Genomic DNA, 17209 nt, shown 5'->3' on the forward strand with positions numbered 1-17209 from the left:
CTTTAATAATAAAGATCAAATCATTAGGAAAAATTAGATGAGAAACATATAATATACCTTTCACAAATTATGAGGAGATATATTCTTAACCAAATGAAATAGAGGCATTTACAAAAGATAAAGTAGGTAACTTTGATTGCATGGAATTGAAAAGCTACATAACAAAATTAAGTGGCTAGCATGAGACGGGAATCAGTTCAATAGGAAAAAAATTTTACATCATAATTCTCAGATGAGAGTGTAGCATCAAGAATACTAGCAGATACACGTAAAACCGATAGAGATAGAAAAGTGGTCCAAGGATGTGAACAAACAGTTCCCAAAAGAACTATAAGCTGTTAACAGTTGTGTGAAAAATGTTTAAAATGACTAATAAGAGAAATTTAAATCTAAACAACCCAGATGTTTTACTTGACACCCTGAAAATTGACAAAGGTAATGAAAGTTTAAAATAATCAATGTTCAAAGGGTTGTGGGCACACTGGTACACTGTTAGTGGAGCAGTGAATCAATATAACCATTTTGGAAGACAATTTGGAATTATATAAAATTACTGAAATGTCCATGTCCTTTGACTCCGAGATTAAACTATTAGGCTTTCTACCCTAATGAGGTCTCCAATAAGAAGTCTTCATATACACCAAAATAGAGCAGCACTTTTTTATGGTAGCAAAGAATTGGAAACAGTAAGTTCCCATCAGTTAGGGAACGGCTGAACAAATTGTGGTATGTGTATATAATAGAATATTACCATTCTATAAGAAATGAAAAATATGATGAATATAGAGGAGCATGGAAAAATTTTCATAATCTGATGCAGTGTGATGTAAGTAGAGCCAAGAAGACGATATTAGAATGATTACAATGAAATAAGTGGAAAGGACAATCACAAATCTATCAAAAGTGAATTTTGCAAAATTGTAAAGAGCAAGTGTGACTCCAAAGAAGAGATATGAGAAGACACCTCATTCCAATTCTTTGCAAAGGGATTAGGTACCCAGGTGTGGTGAATTACATATATTTTCATACTTTACTTTTTCATTGTATTAATTGGTTTGGATTTTTTTTTACCTTTTCCCCTTTTTCTTATTTTTTCTTTAAAAATGTTGCTTATTATATGAGCTGGTTTCCTGGGAGGGAAAGGGGAAGAGATGCTGAAAGAAATTAGTCATGTTGTAAAGAAGAATTAGAACCAATTGGAGGAACCACAAGAAAGAAGAAACAAAACAGAAGGGGAAAAAAGAGCAAATAGTATGCTTCAATCTGCATTCAAACTCCATAGTTTTCTCTGGATGTGGTTAGCATTTTCCATCATGAGCCTTTGGAAATGTCTTAGATTGCATTGCTGAGAAGAGCTAAGTCTGTCAAAGTTAGTCATCGCACAATGTTGCTATTACTGTGTACAATATTCTCCTGGTTCTGCTCACTTCACTCAGCATCAGTCCATACAAGTCTTTCCAGGTTTTTCTGAAATCTGCCTGCTCATCATTTCTTATAGCACAATAGTATTCCATTATATTCATATACCACAACTTGTTTAGCCATTCCTCAATTGATGGGCATCCCTTCAATTTTCAATTCTTGGCCACCAGAAAGAGCTGCTATAAATATTTTTGTATATGTGGGTCCTTTTCCCATTTTTATGATCTCTTTGGGATACAGCCCTAGAAGTGTTGTTGCTGGGTCAAAGGGTATGCACATTTTTATAGCCCTTTGGGCATAGTTCCAAATTGGTCTCCAAAATGGTTGAATCAGTTCACAACTCCACCAACAATGTATTAATGTTCCAGTTTTCCCACATCTTCTCCAACATTTATAATTTTCCTGTTTTGTTATGTTAGCCAACCTGATAGGTATGATGTGGTACCTCAAAGTTGTTTTGATTTGCATTTCTCTAATCAATAGTGATTTAGAGCATTTTTTCACATGACTATATTTCTTCATCTGAAAACTGCCTGTTCATATACTCTGACCATTTATCAATTGGGGAATGACTTGTATTTTTATAAATTTGACTTAGTTCTCTATAGAACTCAAAATTTTTTAAAAGAATGTTTTTATTTCTTTTTTTCTTTTTTTGTTTTTGTTTTTGTTTTTGGTGAGGCAATTGGGGTTAAGTGACTTGCCCAGGGTCACACAGCTAGTACGTGTCAAGTGTTTGGTCTGAGGCCGGATTTGAACTTAGGTCCTCCTGATTTCAGGGCCAGTGCTCTATTCACTGCGCCACCTATCTGCCCCTGAAAGAATGTTGAAAATTGTTTTTACATGTAATTGGGGAAAAAATAAAATATTTTTTAAAAGATAGAAAGGACCCATGTTTACAAAAATATTCATAGCTGCTTTATTCATAATAGCAAAAAAACTATTAACTATATACTCCATTAATTGGGAAAATAGTTCAATAATAATGATATGTTAACATCATGGAATATTGTTGTACTATTATTAAAACAGCAGGCATGAAGAATAGAAAGATATATGGGAAGTGATGTAAAATAAAGTCAGAAGAAGTCACATTGACCACAACCATATTTATACAAAATTGTATAAGTACAGAGAACAGAATGAAGTACTGAAAAAATTGTTGTTAGTGTTTTGTAAAAATTGATGTTATTTTCAAATTGTTTCAATTTTAAGATCTTATTTGAGGATTTATGCTACTTTGAATATTTGGGAATTTGAAAATAATAAATTATTTACGGTAAAACAAATTTTGAGGTATAAAATGTTTTGTTTAATTGTAGCCGTATTGCTGTTTGAGATAACCTTTCACATCTCATGAATAGATGAACACATGACATAGTTGTGAGAGATTTTTTTGCTGTTGTGAGAGATTATAGGTTCAGGACCAAACTGACTGATAACAAAAGATTAAAATATTCATTTCAACTGCCAAGTCATAAGATTCGCCAGTAGATACAGCTCTGAGAAAACTTAATGTAAAATTAGATTTGATGTATCTTTTATCTAGGTCGTACTTTCTATCTGTGTACCTTTGATCTACTATCTAGCTGCTATCTGTAAACCTAGAAATTTTTCCCTTGAGTTTTTCAAAGGGTTTCATTTTGATTTTGTTGTTGTTGTTGTTCTCAATAGATTATACCTGCCGCAACTTTGCCCAGTCCTCTGCTGTGTTAAGTAAGTTTATAGCCTTGATTGAAATACTTCACATTTTTAATTGGTTTAGTAACAATATTGTTTGCAAATAAATCTTCCATTTGCTTTTAGCCAGAACCCATGTCAATTATGCAGTCAAAGGAGATGTGGCAGTTGTGCGAATTAACTCACCCAATTCAAAGGTATTTATTTAATTTGATGTTTAAGAATACCGTGCTTTTCATCATTTGTGACATTTTAAAAAATTGCTCTGGGCTTTGTATACTGTAAAAAAGCATCACAGAAAATAATCCATGCTCTGATAGTAATTAGATATCATGATGAATAGACTCTTAATCTTGAAGGTTAACCTGTATTGGCTTTTGACAGGCTGCCCAAGGAGAGCAAAGACTCAGAAGCAGAAATTCTGTCTTTGCTTTCCTTCCATTTGACTTTAAGTGTCAGTTTAATTTCAAGGACACTGAAGACCAGCCTTCTGGTACAAAGGAGAAGGGTAAAATGAACTGTTTTTAGTTTGAATTCACTGAAAATATTTACCATCCCTTCCCAGGAAGGATGATTAAAAGAAACTGAAAGCAGATTACTTTCCTAAAGATGTCTTATAGTTAGAAATGTTATAGTTTTGACATAAGTTATCATTTATACCAATCAAGTTGGGTTAAATGTGCTCAGCCCTTGTATATTTCAAAAGACCACAGCTACACATTATAGCTTCTCTGTTAGGTATTGTTTTCTACTAACTAGAACTCTCCCTTCCCTCCCCGCCCAGACTCCAGCAAAGTATGTTGCATAAATTTAGCCTTCTATAAAGGACAGCTGATTCAAATGCTTAATATTTCTGAAATTTAGTAGCATCCTAGGCAATGCAAGATACTGAACAAGGCAGTTGATATATGCAGTAGAGTAAAGCAATAGTTACCCTTTAGTTTTCAATTTCCCACAATTTGCCCTGTTCTTTTTGGCCTTAGAGTATATCTTGATTCCTACTCCCTCATGGACCAAGCTCCTTAAATATAATCCTCAATTTCTTTTTTGGCTATTCTAATTTTTAAAGAGCGAGAGAAAGAACTAATAATTTGCCTTTTAAGAAAAATGTATAAACTAAAACAGAAAGCTTTTTGATTTTATATATAAGCAACGTGTTTAGAGAGAGAGCATGCTCTTTCCCTTTTCCAAGACATATGGTGGTTTTTTTCTTTGCCTCTCCTGTCATGAAAATGTTATCTCATTTTGAATTAAAACTTGATCTTGTTAGATCTGAGGCATCTGTAATGTAATGGAAATTATATTGGAATTGGAATCAAAAGACAATCTGTTACTATAGTGGAATTTGTCACCATGGACAGATCACTTACCTTTCCTGGGCTTATTTCCTCATCTGTTTAAAAAAATGGAGATAATAATACCAACATTATCTACCTCGTGGTTGTAATAATCAGAAAATATTATATAAATGCTGGCTATTTGTTATTGTTATTCTTACTTGTTATTATTACTTGACAGGTAAACACTTTGAATAAAGAGTTGCAGTCAGATTTTGTGCAAGTGATGAATGAAATATGGGCTAGTGATACAATCAAAAGTGCAGTTATTATCTCTACAAAGCCAGGTTGCTTTATTGCTGGTGCTGATATCAAGTAAGTGTGTCATTTTAGCTAGTGAAGCGTGGAGGGGTGGGTGTGGTGTGTATGAGAGAGTATATAGGTGTTATTGTTCAAAACAAAATGGAGAGAAAACCTATGATTCTCTTTTAAAATAAATGTTTATTTATATCTTGATTTCACATCACTCATGTTTCCCTTAATACAGGAAGTTCCCTCCCATTCCCAAAGAACAGTTCCTCATAACATGGAATAAAGACTATTCAACTGAAATGAATCTATGATTTAATTAATTGGAAAGTTCCCTCCAATGATACAGTTTGCAATCCATCCATGCCTGCCCATCCTGCACAATGCTTGCCAATGTCCTCCTATAAGTTGGCCTTCAAGGGTCTGCCCAACTGTGAATCTTTCTCATCTAGAGGACTTCCTTTTTTTCTCCTGACATTATGAGAATACCAGTAGAATGCTGTGACTGTCTACCTGTCACCTCTTCCTCTTTCTATGTAACCCACCTGTCTTCTCTTCCTAACATAAAATTCCTTGATGACAATTTTTATTCTTGTTCTTCAGAGTTCCTCATTTGTCATCTGTTATAGTCTGCTTACAACCATGAAACAGAAAAGTAACAAAGAATTTAAAAGAGGGAAAAAAGCAGTTCAGCAAAGCAAACCAACACATGAAAAGTTTGCCATGCAGTGTTCTATTCTCATAGTCCCCCACCTCTACAAAGACTGGGGAGGTGCATTAAATGTGCACCATGTCTCTTCTTTGGGCCCAAATTTGGTCCTTATCATTTCAGAGCATCTAGTTTCAATTATTTTGTTCTTGTTCTTTCCATTTACATTGTTGTCATTATTGTTGTTTTTCTGGTTCCACTTATTTCACTTTCCATCAGTTCATGTAAGTTTTCCCATGCTTCTCTATGTTATTCATATTCATTGTTTTTAATAGCACAGTATTATTCCCTTAAATTTATGTATCACAATTTATTTAGCCATCACCCTATTGGCACCAGCTTTGTACCAATTCTTTGTTACTATAGAAAGTGCTACTATAAATATTTTGTTATCTGTGGATATTTCTGTCTTTGACATCTTCAGGATAGTTGTTGGATATCTGGGTCAAAGGGCATCAACATTTTGTTTTCTTAGTATTCCAAATTGCTTTCCAGGATGCAGTGTATTAGTGGGCCCATCGTTCTAAAACCTTCCAGTGTTCATTCCCATTGTTTGTAATCTTGAGCAAAGAAAGATTCATTATCAAATAAATTGTGGTATAATGTAGGGGCAGTATACATTAATGAAAATAAAACCAATAGAGGAGGCAGTAGTTTTATTTTTACACTTTCTTGTATGCTACAGCATGATAGCTGCTTGCAAGACTGCTGAGGAGGCAACACAATTATCACAAGAGGGACAACAAATGTTTCAGAAACTTGAGAAGTCTCCAAAGCCTGTTGTGGCTGCCATCAGTGGATCCTGCCTGGGAGGAGGACTTGAGGTACAATTTTATACCAAAGTTACTAAAACTTTATAAAACAGTGGAGGGAGGATGAGACCTATTGGCAGCATATACTTAGAGTAACCAATGGATTCAAAGAAGTTTCAACCAATTAAAAATAGCTACTTAGTCCTTAAATATACAGATAATGGGATAGCTGAATGGGGAGAAAGAATCTCCTGCTTGTTCAGTTTTTACAGTGGTTCTGGCCTCAGCTTTGCCACTAATTCACTGTGTAAGTTTGGACAAATCATTTAAGCTCTTTGGGCTTTGGTTTTTTCATCCGTAAAATAAGAGGATTGGGCTAGATTATCTCTTAAGATCTCTTGCAGCCCTAAAATTCTATAATCTAATGAATTCTATGACCACTTACTCTGTGTTTGGTATTATGCTTAGTTAGGGATATAGAGATATGACATTTTACCTTAAAGAGCTTACCATTTAGTTGAAACAAACTACATAAAGAATAATATAAGGAACTATGTGATTAAGTGACATGTGACTAGTACATATAATAAATACTCGTGAATTAAGAGGAGAGTCCACTAAGGGCTGGAGTAGAAAGGAATAATTAATGGAATAAGTAAGGCTTACACTTGTCTTTGAAGATGGGATCTGTCTAGCCACAAAAGAATAAACAGTGTATTCCAGGGAGGTGGCATAGCGTGGGCAAAAGTGGAAATGAGCAAGATTTCAGCAATGAGTAACCTTGTATATATAATAATTTCTAGTAGAGGTATCCTATAGGTGAATAATGCAGGAGAGATAGTAGATTTGAAAGAACTATTTTAGAAGACCTTGAATACCAGGCTAAAGATCTTAGACTTGGTTATGTTGGCATGTTCCTATCTCAAGAAGTTTTGAGAGCCCCACCTATTTTGACTGTTGACATATTTTCTAACTCCTTTCTTCCCTGTATTTGAAGCTTGCCATTGCATGTCAATTCAGAATAGCAACAAAAGACAGAAAGACAGTATTGGGCTCCCCTGAAGTGTTACTGGGATTATTGCCAGGAGCAGGAGGCACTCAAAGGCTTCCAAAGATGGTAAGTGAAGATCCCCACAAACTATACTTATACAAGAAAAGCTATGTGCCTATCTGGCCTTTTATGCTTTAGCTTCCCCCTATGTAGAAGTCATGTTCTGAGAGAAAACTTTGAAGTTTAAAGCTTCCCTGGGTATATATGGATGAATTATTCTTAGTCAGGTCTAATCCATTGTTCTCTTAACTGCATTTTATACTATTGTTACTTAACTCTATCTTTAGGTATGATTTTATTATAAAAATTCTGTCTTTAAACTTAGTCTAATTGCTATGTTCTATAGATTGTTTAAAACCTGGGTCATTGGTGGGGAGCTGCAGAGTAGGCCTGGTGGTAAATGTTCCCATCTGGGAATCATCCCCTAAGGAATACAAATACCACAGCAGGTAGCAAGTGGAAAGGAGGCCTAGTGTCAGGAAGCCCAAGCTATTGTGGCAGTCTTATAGACAAAAGAGTGACTGAGATCACGTTCCAAAATATTGGAGTTGGGTATTTAAATGGGGCTGACCTATGAGCATTCTGATATAATGGTGTCCACTAACATGGAGAATAATAAATTGCCAATCAGAAATTGTATTACTTCCATACCGAAGAGATACATTTCAATCAAGTGGGCTATAAATTGGAGTTTGATGACTTCAATTGACACCTTTTGTTTTTACCTTACAGTCCTAATAAGTGTCCTCCTGAAACTCTGCCTTATGACAACCAACAAAAAAGCAGAACAAAGTGACCACATGTGATAGTATATACAGCATTCCATACCATACTTGTAGTGATTCCCCTCTCTACCACAAGCACTGAAATGTATTTCATCATCTTTTCTCTGAGAGGTTTGACATTACAATCAATCACATCTCAGTGACTTTTTAGTGCCATTTTTTTTTATATTATTGTAGTAGCAGATTAAATTTTTGTACGTTAAATAATGCTTTCTAACAGGGAGCATTCCTGTGGTATCTATCCCCTGTAAAGATCTCTGGTCTGGAACATGCTAGTGATTTTTATCTTGCTTCAGTTATCCCAGGCCACTGTCTGATCTTCCAGAATGTTCTCCATTGGGAATCATCATAGAAGGGCCATATATTTAGAGCTGGAAGGGACTCAGCTTGGAAATTTCAGGCTTACAAGTTGATAAAACAGAGAACTGAATTCCCATTGCTAATGTTTTAGGCAATATTTTACATTAGTTCCCAGTCTATTGATGTCATAATTCGGAAATTCCATTTGTTGATTTACTGTGTTTTAAATTAAGAGCTGAAAAAAGTAGTTTGCTCCAATTAGTGCCCCTAGAAGAACTTAAAAATTTAACCACTTGTCAATATAACATAGGTTGAATACAATGGAAAATGTTGGTTCCACATTGTTAAAGCATATATTCTTTCTGTTAACAGGCATTTAACTACAAAAATAGTCTTCGTTATTTAGATGTGTTTGCCTTTTTTATAGTAGGGCAGCTAGGTGGTGCAGTGGATAGAGTGCTAGACCTGAAGTCAGGGATTCATTTTCTGAGTTCATATTTGGCCTCGGACATTTACTAGATGTGTGTGACCCTGGACAAATCACTTAACCCTGTTTGTCTCAGTTTCTTCATCTGTAAAATGAGCTGGAGAAGGAAATGTCAAACCTCTCCAGTAGCTTTGCCAAGAAAATGACTGGATAACAAGTCATGGCCAACTCACGACCCGACTAAATGGGGTCATACAGAGTCAGACACAACTGAAATGGATGAACAACAACAACTTTTTAATAGTATGGTGCCATGTAGACTATTGGGAAGCAACTGATGTGTCAAAATAATGTATTAAAAAAATTGAGACAATATAGTGTTTTCTACTCTGTAAGCAACATAAAATCCAGCTTGATTAAATGACAAACAACAGTTTCTTTTTCAGAATATAATTGTAGACATTGCTTGCCTATATTCCCTGATTCTTGCTTGTTAGGTCGGGATTCCTGCTGCCTTTGACATGATGCTGACTGGCAGAAACATTCGTGCAGACAGAGCAAAGAAAATGGGTCTGGTTGACCAGTTGGTGGAGCCTCTAGGTAAGAATTCAGAATATCCCAAAAATGTACTTTATGTGCTTAATTGTCAAGTAAGCCTAGGAGTAAGCCCTCTGTTAGTTTTCTCTGACCCAGGGAATCCTGCCTTTTGTTTATAGTATGTGACCTGTAGAAGCAAGGGACTATTATGGGAAAGCCCCATCTGGACCCCTCAGGGAATAAGCCATTTTGGAGAGCAAGATTATTTCACTGGTATAAGATTTACTCCTTTAAGCTCAGAATTTTATTATTTTAATCATTTTGGGTGAAAAGCTTTCTAAAAATACATTGCACACTTCTCTGCCTCCTTAAATAGAAAATCAGAACTTTTCTTGTCATTAGAATATCATTTATTGTGCTGTGCTATAATATAGTTACATTCTCAACCTGTTCATGCTTCTGAGGCTGTTTGACTCTCCACTAAGTGAACCCAAACTGTTGTGCTTTAGGGTTCTTCTAGCTGCTTTTCATAGTTCTTCTGTCTTGCTTGTGTCAATGTGTTTGGTTCCAGGAGCCCAGTCTTATCTTGTGTAGCTACAACTTTTTCACAAAATCAGTATAATAGAAATAGAATAGAAATAGAACCAGCATTTGCCCCAAGCCTTTCATAGAAGGTCAAGTGCCTGTGTTTGGTGATTTACATTATTTCAACATTCATTCAGTGAGGATTTTGTTTTAATTTTTAGCTGCCTTTTGCTTTTAATACCAGTTATTTCCCTTTGAATCATTCTTCCATCAAATACCTCCTTAAAGAAAAACAAAAACACTAAACAAAACTGACACAGTGACTTATGTCTAATAGTATATGCCACATTCTGCCTTCCATAGTCTCCTACCTCTCTACTGAGAGAAGAGTGTTTCATTATCAGTTTTCGGTAAACATTTATCAACTACCTACAGCTTTCAGTGTACTATTCTAGGGAATGCAAAAAGTTGAGATAAGACAGAGTTCCTGCCATCATCAAGTTTCTAGGTAAATAGGGGTTTGAGACAGATGCAGGTATAATACAGTATTACATTATAATTGCATTAGAGAGTTGCAACAAAAAAAAAGTCTTGGAGAAAGTCATTGTTGAGTAAGGAATTACAAAGGGCTACAAAGACGAGATGATGTTTGCTTTAAAAGGATGGATGGGGCAGCTGACTGACGCAGTGGATAGAGCTCTGGCCCTGGAATCAGGAAGATCTGAGTTCAGATCCAGCCTCAGACATTTACTAGCTGTGTGACCCTGGGCAAGTCACTTAATCCCGATTGCCTCACCAAAAAAAAAAAAAAAGAAGAAGATGAAGAAGTAAAAAGGATGGATAGGAATTTAACTGCAGAAGTGAAAGAGGGAGAGTATTCTAGGAATAAGGAACAGTGTGAACAAAGAATAGTGGGAGATCATGGGTATACAGGTAACAGAAGTCTCATTTGTCTGGAGCATAGAGTGTATAGAAGGGAATAGATAAATCTGGAAAGGTGAGATAAATAAAGCCAAATTGTATAGGGTATTGACTATCAGTCAAGTGGAGTAGTTTGAATTTTACCTGGTTGATGTGAGTGGATTTACACTCCTTTCATTTCCCTTTTCTTGTAACATTTCAGAAGTCCTTGTAACTTTTTTGGATGGCAGATTTGACTTAAAGCAAAGTACACTGCTGACAGATCTGATAAATGTATTAAAACGATCTGAGACTTTGTCATCTTATCTTGATAAGTTCTTGATAAGATTGCTAAAATTAGTTCTCCTTCAGAGACTTGATCTGTCATTCTCTTGCCTGCATTAGTTATGGTTAACTTATGTTAATGTTTTCAGGACCAGGTTTGAAACTGCCAGAAGAACGAACAGTTGAATACCTAGAAGAAGTAGCAGTCACCTTTGCAAAAGGACTGGCTGATAAGAAGATCTCTAGGAAGAAGGAAAAGGGGCTGGTTGATAGTGAGTATGTCTATTAAAGAAGGTAAAATCAGAGCTGCTACTCTGGGCCCTGGGTGTGAACAGCTGCCATTTTGGCATGGAGGAATCTATGCAGTAGTAGTTAGTGAAGTCTTTGAGGAGTAGTTTTCACTTCTACTAATAAAAAAGCAGATTTAAGAGAGGTGAAAACTTAATTTTGAAGTCACATTATATGCCTTATTCCATTTACTTTAAGTTTAAGGTTAAATATAAACTGAAGTGTTGCTTGAATGTTTAAAAAAAAAAAAAGACGGTTCTGAACTAATGAGACCCCTATCGTTTGATAGAGGTTACAGAAAAAAACTGAGAAGGAAGTTTGGTTCTTCCCAGTTAATATCTGAAAACATTTTGCCTTGCAGAGTTAACAGGATATGCCATGACTTTTCCATTTGTGAGGCAACTGGTCTACAAAAAAGTTGAAGAGAAAGTACAGAAACAAACCAAAGGTCTTTATCCAGCTCCTCTGAAAATAATTGATGTGAGTTTCTTATCCTTAAATGTTTGTTTCACAAACATTTATTAAATGCCTACTATGTGTAACAGAAGTTTTAAACTTGACCTGGGGAGTCCTACAAAACTCCCCAGTGTAGCCAGATTAAATTGTAATTGTAAATTGTAAATTGATTAAAATGTAAACTGGGGGGCAGCTAGGTGGCGCAGTGGATGGAGCACTGGCCCTGGATTCAGGAGGACCTGAGTTCAAATCTGGCCTCAGACATGTAACACTTACTAGCTGTGTGACCCTGGGCAAATCACTGAACCCCGTTGCCTAGCCAAAAAAAAAAACAGCAACAACAAACAAACAAAATGTAAATTGGGAAATATTTACCAAAATAAATAAAACTATAATACAATATAGATAGTGTTAATTTTTGGTTTTCTAAGTCAGTATGCAGCCATAGAGATCCCTTTCCATTTGAGTTTGACACCACTGATGTACAAGATGGTGGGGATGCAAAGACAAAGCAGTCCTTGCCTTCAAGTAACCCATCTTTCTACCAGGGGTCTACAACACATATATCATTGGTTTTCAGATTCTGTACTACAGCACAGTTTCTCTAGGTGTGCCACAAATTGTTTGGAAGTTACACTTGCAAATTGCATGTACATGCATGAATTTCCAGACACTCAACCTAGCTAGGATTGCCAACTTAACATGATTCCTCACAGCCAAAAAGTTCATGCTGTGCCATTCACAAAAAAAAGTTTGAGAACCACTGATGTGCCCAGATAAGTAAATGCAAAGTATTTCAAAGTATAATACTATCTATGTTGTATTATAGTTTTATTTATTTTGTTAAACATTTCCCAATTTACTAATAATTGGGTGGGAGGAGAGGAAATTAGGAAAGGGGATAAATACCACCTGAGCTGTACTTAGAAGGAAGTTGGAGATTCTGGGTATTTTTTTGTTTGTTTGTTGTTTTGTTTTGTTTTTTTTTTTAAACGCAATTGGGGTTAAATGACTTGCAAAGGGCCACACAGCTAGTAAGTGTCAAGTGTTCGGTCTGAGGCTGGATTTGAACTCAGGTCGTCCTGACTTCAGGGCTGGTGCTCTATCCGCTGCTCCACCTAGCTGCCCCAGAAGTTGGAGATTCTAAAAGGGAGAGGTAAAGAGGGCATACATCCTGGAATGGGAGACCACCTGACCTAGAAGATAGAATGTGATGTACGTAGACAAGAACTTGCCATCTACTTTGACTGGAACAGAAGGTGTAAGAAGGGGAGTAATATGATATAATACTGAACAGGTAGGTGGGGTCCGTATTGTAGAGGATTCTAAATGCCAGGCTGAGAATGTTGTACTTAATCATAGAGATCATAAGAAGCCACTGAAGTTCTTTGACTAGGAGTGTGACATTATTGGAACTGTGTCTTAGGAATATCAGTTTGGTATCTGTATCGAAGATGACTTGGAGAAAGTAGAAACTAGAAGCAGGGAGACTGGTTAGGCTTTTTCAGTAGTCTAGGCTAGAGGTGATAAAGGAATCAGCAAGACTTAGCAACCAATTGGATATCAGGGTAACGGAGAGAGAAAGTCAAGGATGTCTCTCATGTTCATGAGCATGGATGACTGGCAGGATGATGATGCTGTCAGCAGAAATAGGAAAGTATGAAAAAGGGATCAGTTTTGGGGAAAATATCCCCATTTCCCTACCTATTATCAAGCTACCTAGGAAGGAAAGAAATAAGCATTTGTATGGAGCCTTCTATACTATATGTATTATACTGCCAGGTCCTGTGCTAAGCCTTTTTTACAAATATCTCATTTGATCCTTACAAAAACCTTTTGAAATAAGTGCTATTATTGTCAGTTGAGGAAACTGAGGCAGAGAGAGGTTAAGTGACTTGCCCAGGGTCACAGCTAGTAAATGTCTGCAGCCACATTTGAACCCAGTCTTCCTGACTCTAGATTCAGCACTCTATCTACTATACCACTTAGCTGCCTCTAAGTGGTTATAGATCTTTAAAATTGAAAGTCAAAGTGACAAAAAAGTTTGTTTTGTCAGATTTAAAAGAATATCTTTTTGGGTTAATAAGTCATACTTCTGAATTAATGGAACCAGAGTTTCTGATTATCATCATAGAATTGCACACTTGAGAGGGCTTCAACAACCATTTGGTCCAAGTTATACCCAGAAGAAATATTCATTATCACATACCCCATGAGTGGTCATCTAGCCCCTGCTTGAAGACCTTCAAGGAAGAGGGAACTCATCACCTCTCAAGGTATCCCATTCCACTTGTGAGCAGCTCTAATTGTTGAAAGTTCCCTGGCACTAAGGCTAAAGTTCCCTCTGAAACTTCCATCCATTGGTATTGATTCTGCCCTCTAGGACCAAGCAGAACAAATTGGATCTCTCTTCCATATTACAGCTGTTCAAATACTTGAACACAGAAATCATGTCCTGTTACTCTCCCCCCTATATAGCTCCTCCCTTCTTTAGGCCACACATCCCTGATTCTTTCACCTCATCCTTTTATCATATGGACTCATCTTCACTATCCTAGTAGCGTTCCTCTGGATACTTTCTGACTTATCAACATCCTCCTAAACTGTAACTCCCAGAATTGAACTCTGTGCTCCAGGAGTGGTCTGACCAAGGTGTAGGAGATTTCACCTTATTCCTTTTGCCTGCCACATTACACGACTGATTTATTAAGTCATTATATCTGCCAAAACTCAGATCTTTTTTAGACAAACTGCTTTAAAATCATACCTCCCTAATCCTGTACTTGTGGTTTCTTTGTCTTCAAGTTGAAGACTTTAAAATGATAACTGTTGAATATTATCTTATTAGACCCAGCACAAAGTTCTGAACTGTCATGCTCTTTCTGGATCTTAACTCTATTATTTAGTGTGTTAACTGGCTCTCCTAGTTTTTTGTCATCTGCTAATATGTTGGCCATATCATTGCTATCTTTATCCAAGTCATTGATGAAGATGTTAAATAGCATGGAACCAAGCACAGATATCTGGCACTCCATGAAATATCTCTTGACAAATAGACACAGAATTCCTCTGTTAAAATCAAGGTAAACTCTATTTACATCATTTCCCTGATCTACCAGTTTAGTAACACTGTCAAAAAACAAAGTGAAGTTAGTTTGGCATGATCATCTGGTTGTCATTAAATATGTGTGTTTGGTTTTACATCAGTCACATTTTTCAATATATCCCCCCTGCTCCCAAAGGGCATCTCTTGTAACAAAGAATTTTTTTTAAATGGAGAGGGGAAAAACAGTTTATTCTATCACATTATATTATGTTCCATACACAGTCTCCCACCTCTACAAGGAAGCAGAAGGCTTCATTCTCATTTTAGAGCTAAACTTGGTCTGTTTTATTTTGGTTCTTTTCATTTAGTCATGTGTGTTTTTTCCTGGTTGTGCTTACTTTATATCAGTTCGTATAAGTCTTCATAGTTTCTTATAGAACACTAATAGTTTCTTACATTCATGTACAACAGTTTGTTTAATCATTTCCTAGGTGGTAGGCATCTATGTTGTTTTCAGCTCTTGCTTTTCCAAAATGTGCTGCTATAAATATTTTGGTATATATGGCACTTTTCTTTTTATCACTGACCTCTCAGGGAATATGTCTCTAGCAGTAGAGTCTCTTGGTATGGACATTTTAGTCACCTTCTCAGCATGGTTCCAAATTACTTTCCAGAACTGTTATGCAAATTTGTAGTTCCACAAGCTTCATATTAGCCTTCCTCATTTTCCTCAAGTACTATACCATTGACTATTCTCATTCTTTTCTCATCTTGCCAATTTGCTGGATATGAGGTGAAATTTTTTAAAAATTTACATTGTTCTTATTAGTGAATTCTTTCATATGGCTGTTTGCAATTCTATTAAGAACTATTTGTTCATATCCTTTGGCTACTTATCCGTTGGTATGATCTGTTCTGGATGAAGCCACACTGTTCCTTTTTTAATGACCACTTCCATATCTGTATGTTCACCATCCAGATCTTTAAGAATCCATTCTAGAATTTTCCCAGCAATCAAAGCCAATGATCTGTAGTTTGCAGACTCAGTGGTCTGTAGTTTGCAGACTCCCCTTTTCTGTCATTGGGACATTTGTCCTCCAGGTTTTTGCAGTGATTCTCTGGGATCCCTGATAGCAGCTCAGCTGCAGTGCTTTTAGTACCTGAGGATGTAATTCTCTGTGCGATTCTGTGATTCCTGTACAATATCCTTGATAATTGATTTGAATCTAACCTCTGAAGATCTCTAGGGATGGGGATTATCTTCTGAGGCAGCCTAATTCACTTTTTTTTTCTTTTTTTGTGAGATAGTCGGGGTTCAGTGACTTGCTCAGGGTCACACAGCTAGTAATTGTCAAGTGTCTTTGACCAGATTTGAACTCAGGTCCTCCTGACTCCAAGGCTGAGCTTTATCCCCTGCACTACCTAGCTGCCCCAGCCTAATTCACTTTTGAGTGGCTCGTTATTAGGAATTTTTTTTCCTTTTTTTTGAGCCTCAAATCTTTTCTTATGCAATTTTTAGCCATTGCTTCTAGTTCTGTTCTCTAGAGCCAGGTTTTCACGTGACAGCACTTTATATATATGAAGGTAACTATCATGAACACCTCCTCCCATTCTTTTCTTTACCTCAGTTTTTCTCCACCTATGTAAAAATTGGAATAATAATATTTGTGTACCACTGCTAGGTGGTATCCCAAAGAGATAAAAGGAAATAGAAAAGGACAAAAATATTTATAACATTTCTTTTTGTGGTGGCAAAGAATTGGCATTTGAGGGGATGGCTGGAACAAGTTGTGGCGTATGATTGGGATGGAATACTGTTGTTCTGTAAGAAATGAGAAGGGGAATGGTTTCAGGAAAACCTGAAAAGACTTATGTGAATTGATGCAAAGTATTGTGAGCAGAACCAAAAGAGCATTGTACATAGTTACAGCAATATTGTAACAATAATCACCTGTGAAAGACTTAGCCACTTTGATCAAGACAATAATCCAAGACAGTTTCAAAGGACTCATGATGAAAAATGCTGTTCATCTCCTGATGAGCCCTGAGTGCAAATTGAAGTCTAATTTTTTTACTTTCTTTATTTCTTGCTTTTTATTTTTTTACAACATGGCTAGTAATAGAAATATGTTCTGCATGATTTTACATGTAATTGATATATTTCTTGCCTTCTCAATAGAAGGTCTGGAGAAAGGAGAGAATTTGGAACTCAAAAAAATTTTATATGAATTTTAAAACAAATAATAAAGTTTTAGAAAATAACAACATTTGCATGTTTCTACTTCATTCAATTTTTTTTTTTTTGGTGTATACGAGATGATATATGGTAAGTTATTTTCAGTTCATTAAGAAAATGCTACATAAATTTATGGCATCAAGTTAAACTCTTCAGTCAGTAAAGACAATGGTAAAGAGGGAGATAAAATTGATTCCTCACTTTATAGACTTCAGCCAATCAGC

At 36.1% G+C, this 17209-nt stretch overlaps 1 protein-coding gene across 1 annotated transcript in view; it reads left to right on the forward strand.

The window, feature by feature from the left end:
* HADHA (hydroxyacyl-CoA dehydrogenase trifunctional multienzyme complex subunit alpha) overlaps window positions 1-17209 on the forward strand; it is a 68789-nt gene that overhangs the window by 17357 nt on the left and 34223 nt on the right. Inside the window, exons 2-9 of the mRNA XM_027850534.1 lie at window positions 3097-3138; window positions 3229-3299; window positions 4621-4754; window positions 6083-6221; window positions 7147-7266; window positions 9210-9312; window positions 11109-11231; window positions 11609-11727. Of these exons, the coding sequence (XP_027706335.1) occupies window positions 3097-3138; window positions 3229-3299; window positions 4621-4754; window positions 6083-6221; window positions 7147-7266; window positions 9210-9312; window positions 11109-11231; window positions 11609-11727 (851 nt within the window). The remainder of the gene's footprint in view (window positions 1-3096; window positions 3139-3228; window positions 3300-4620; window positions 4755-6082; window positions 6222-7146; window positions 7267-9209; window positions 9313-11108; window positions 11232-11608; window positions 11728-17209) is intronic.

This window comes from Vombatus ursinus, unplaced genomic scaffold (genome assembly GCF_900497805.2).
Source record: "Vombatus ursinus unplaced genomic scaffold, bare-nosed wombat genome assembly UNPS02009062.1, whole genome shotgun sequence".
In the NCBI taxonomy this organism is placed as follows: Eukaryota; Metazoa; Chordata; class Mammalia; order Diprotodontia; family Vombatidae; genus Vombatus; species Vombatus ursinus.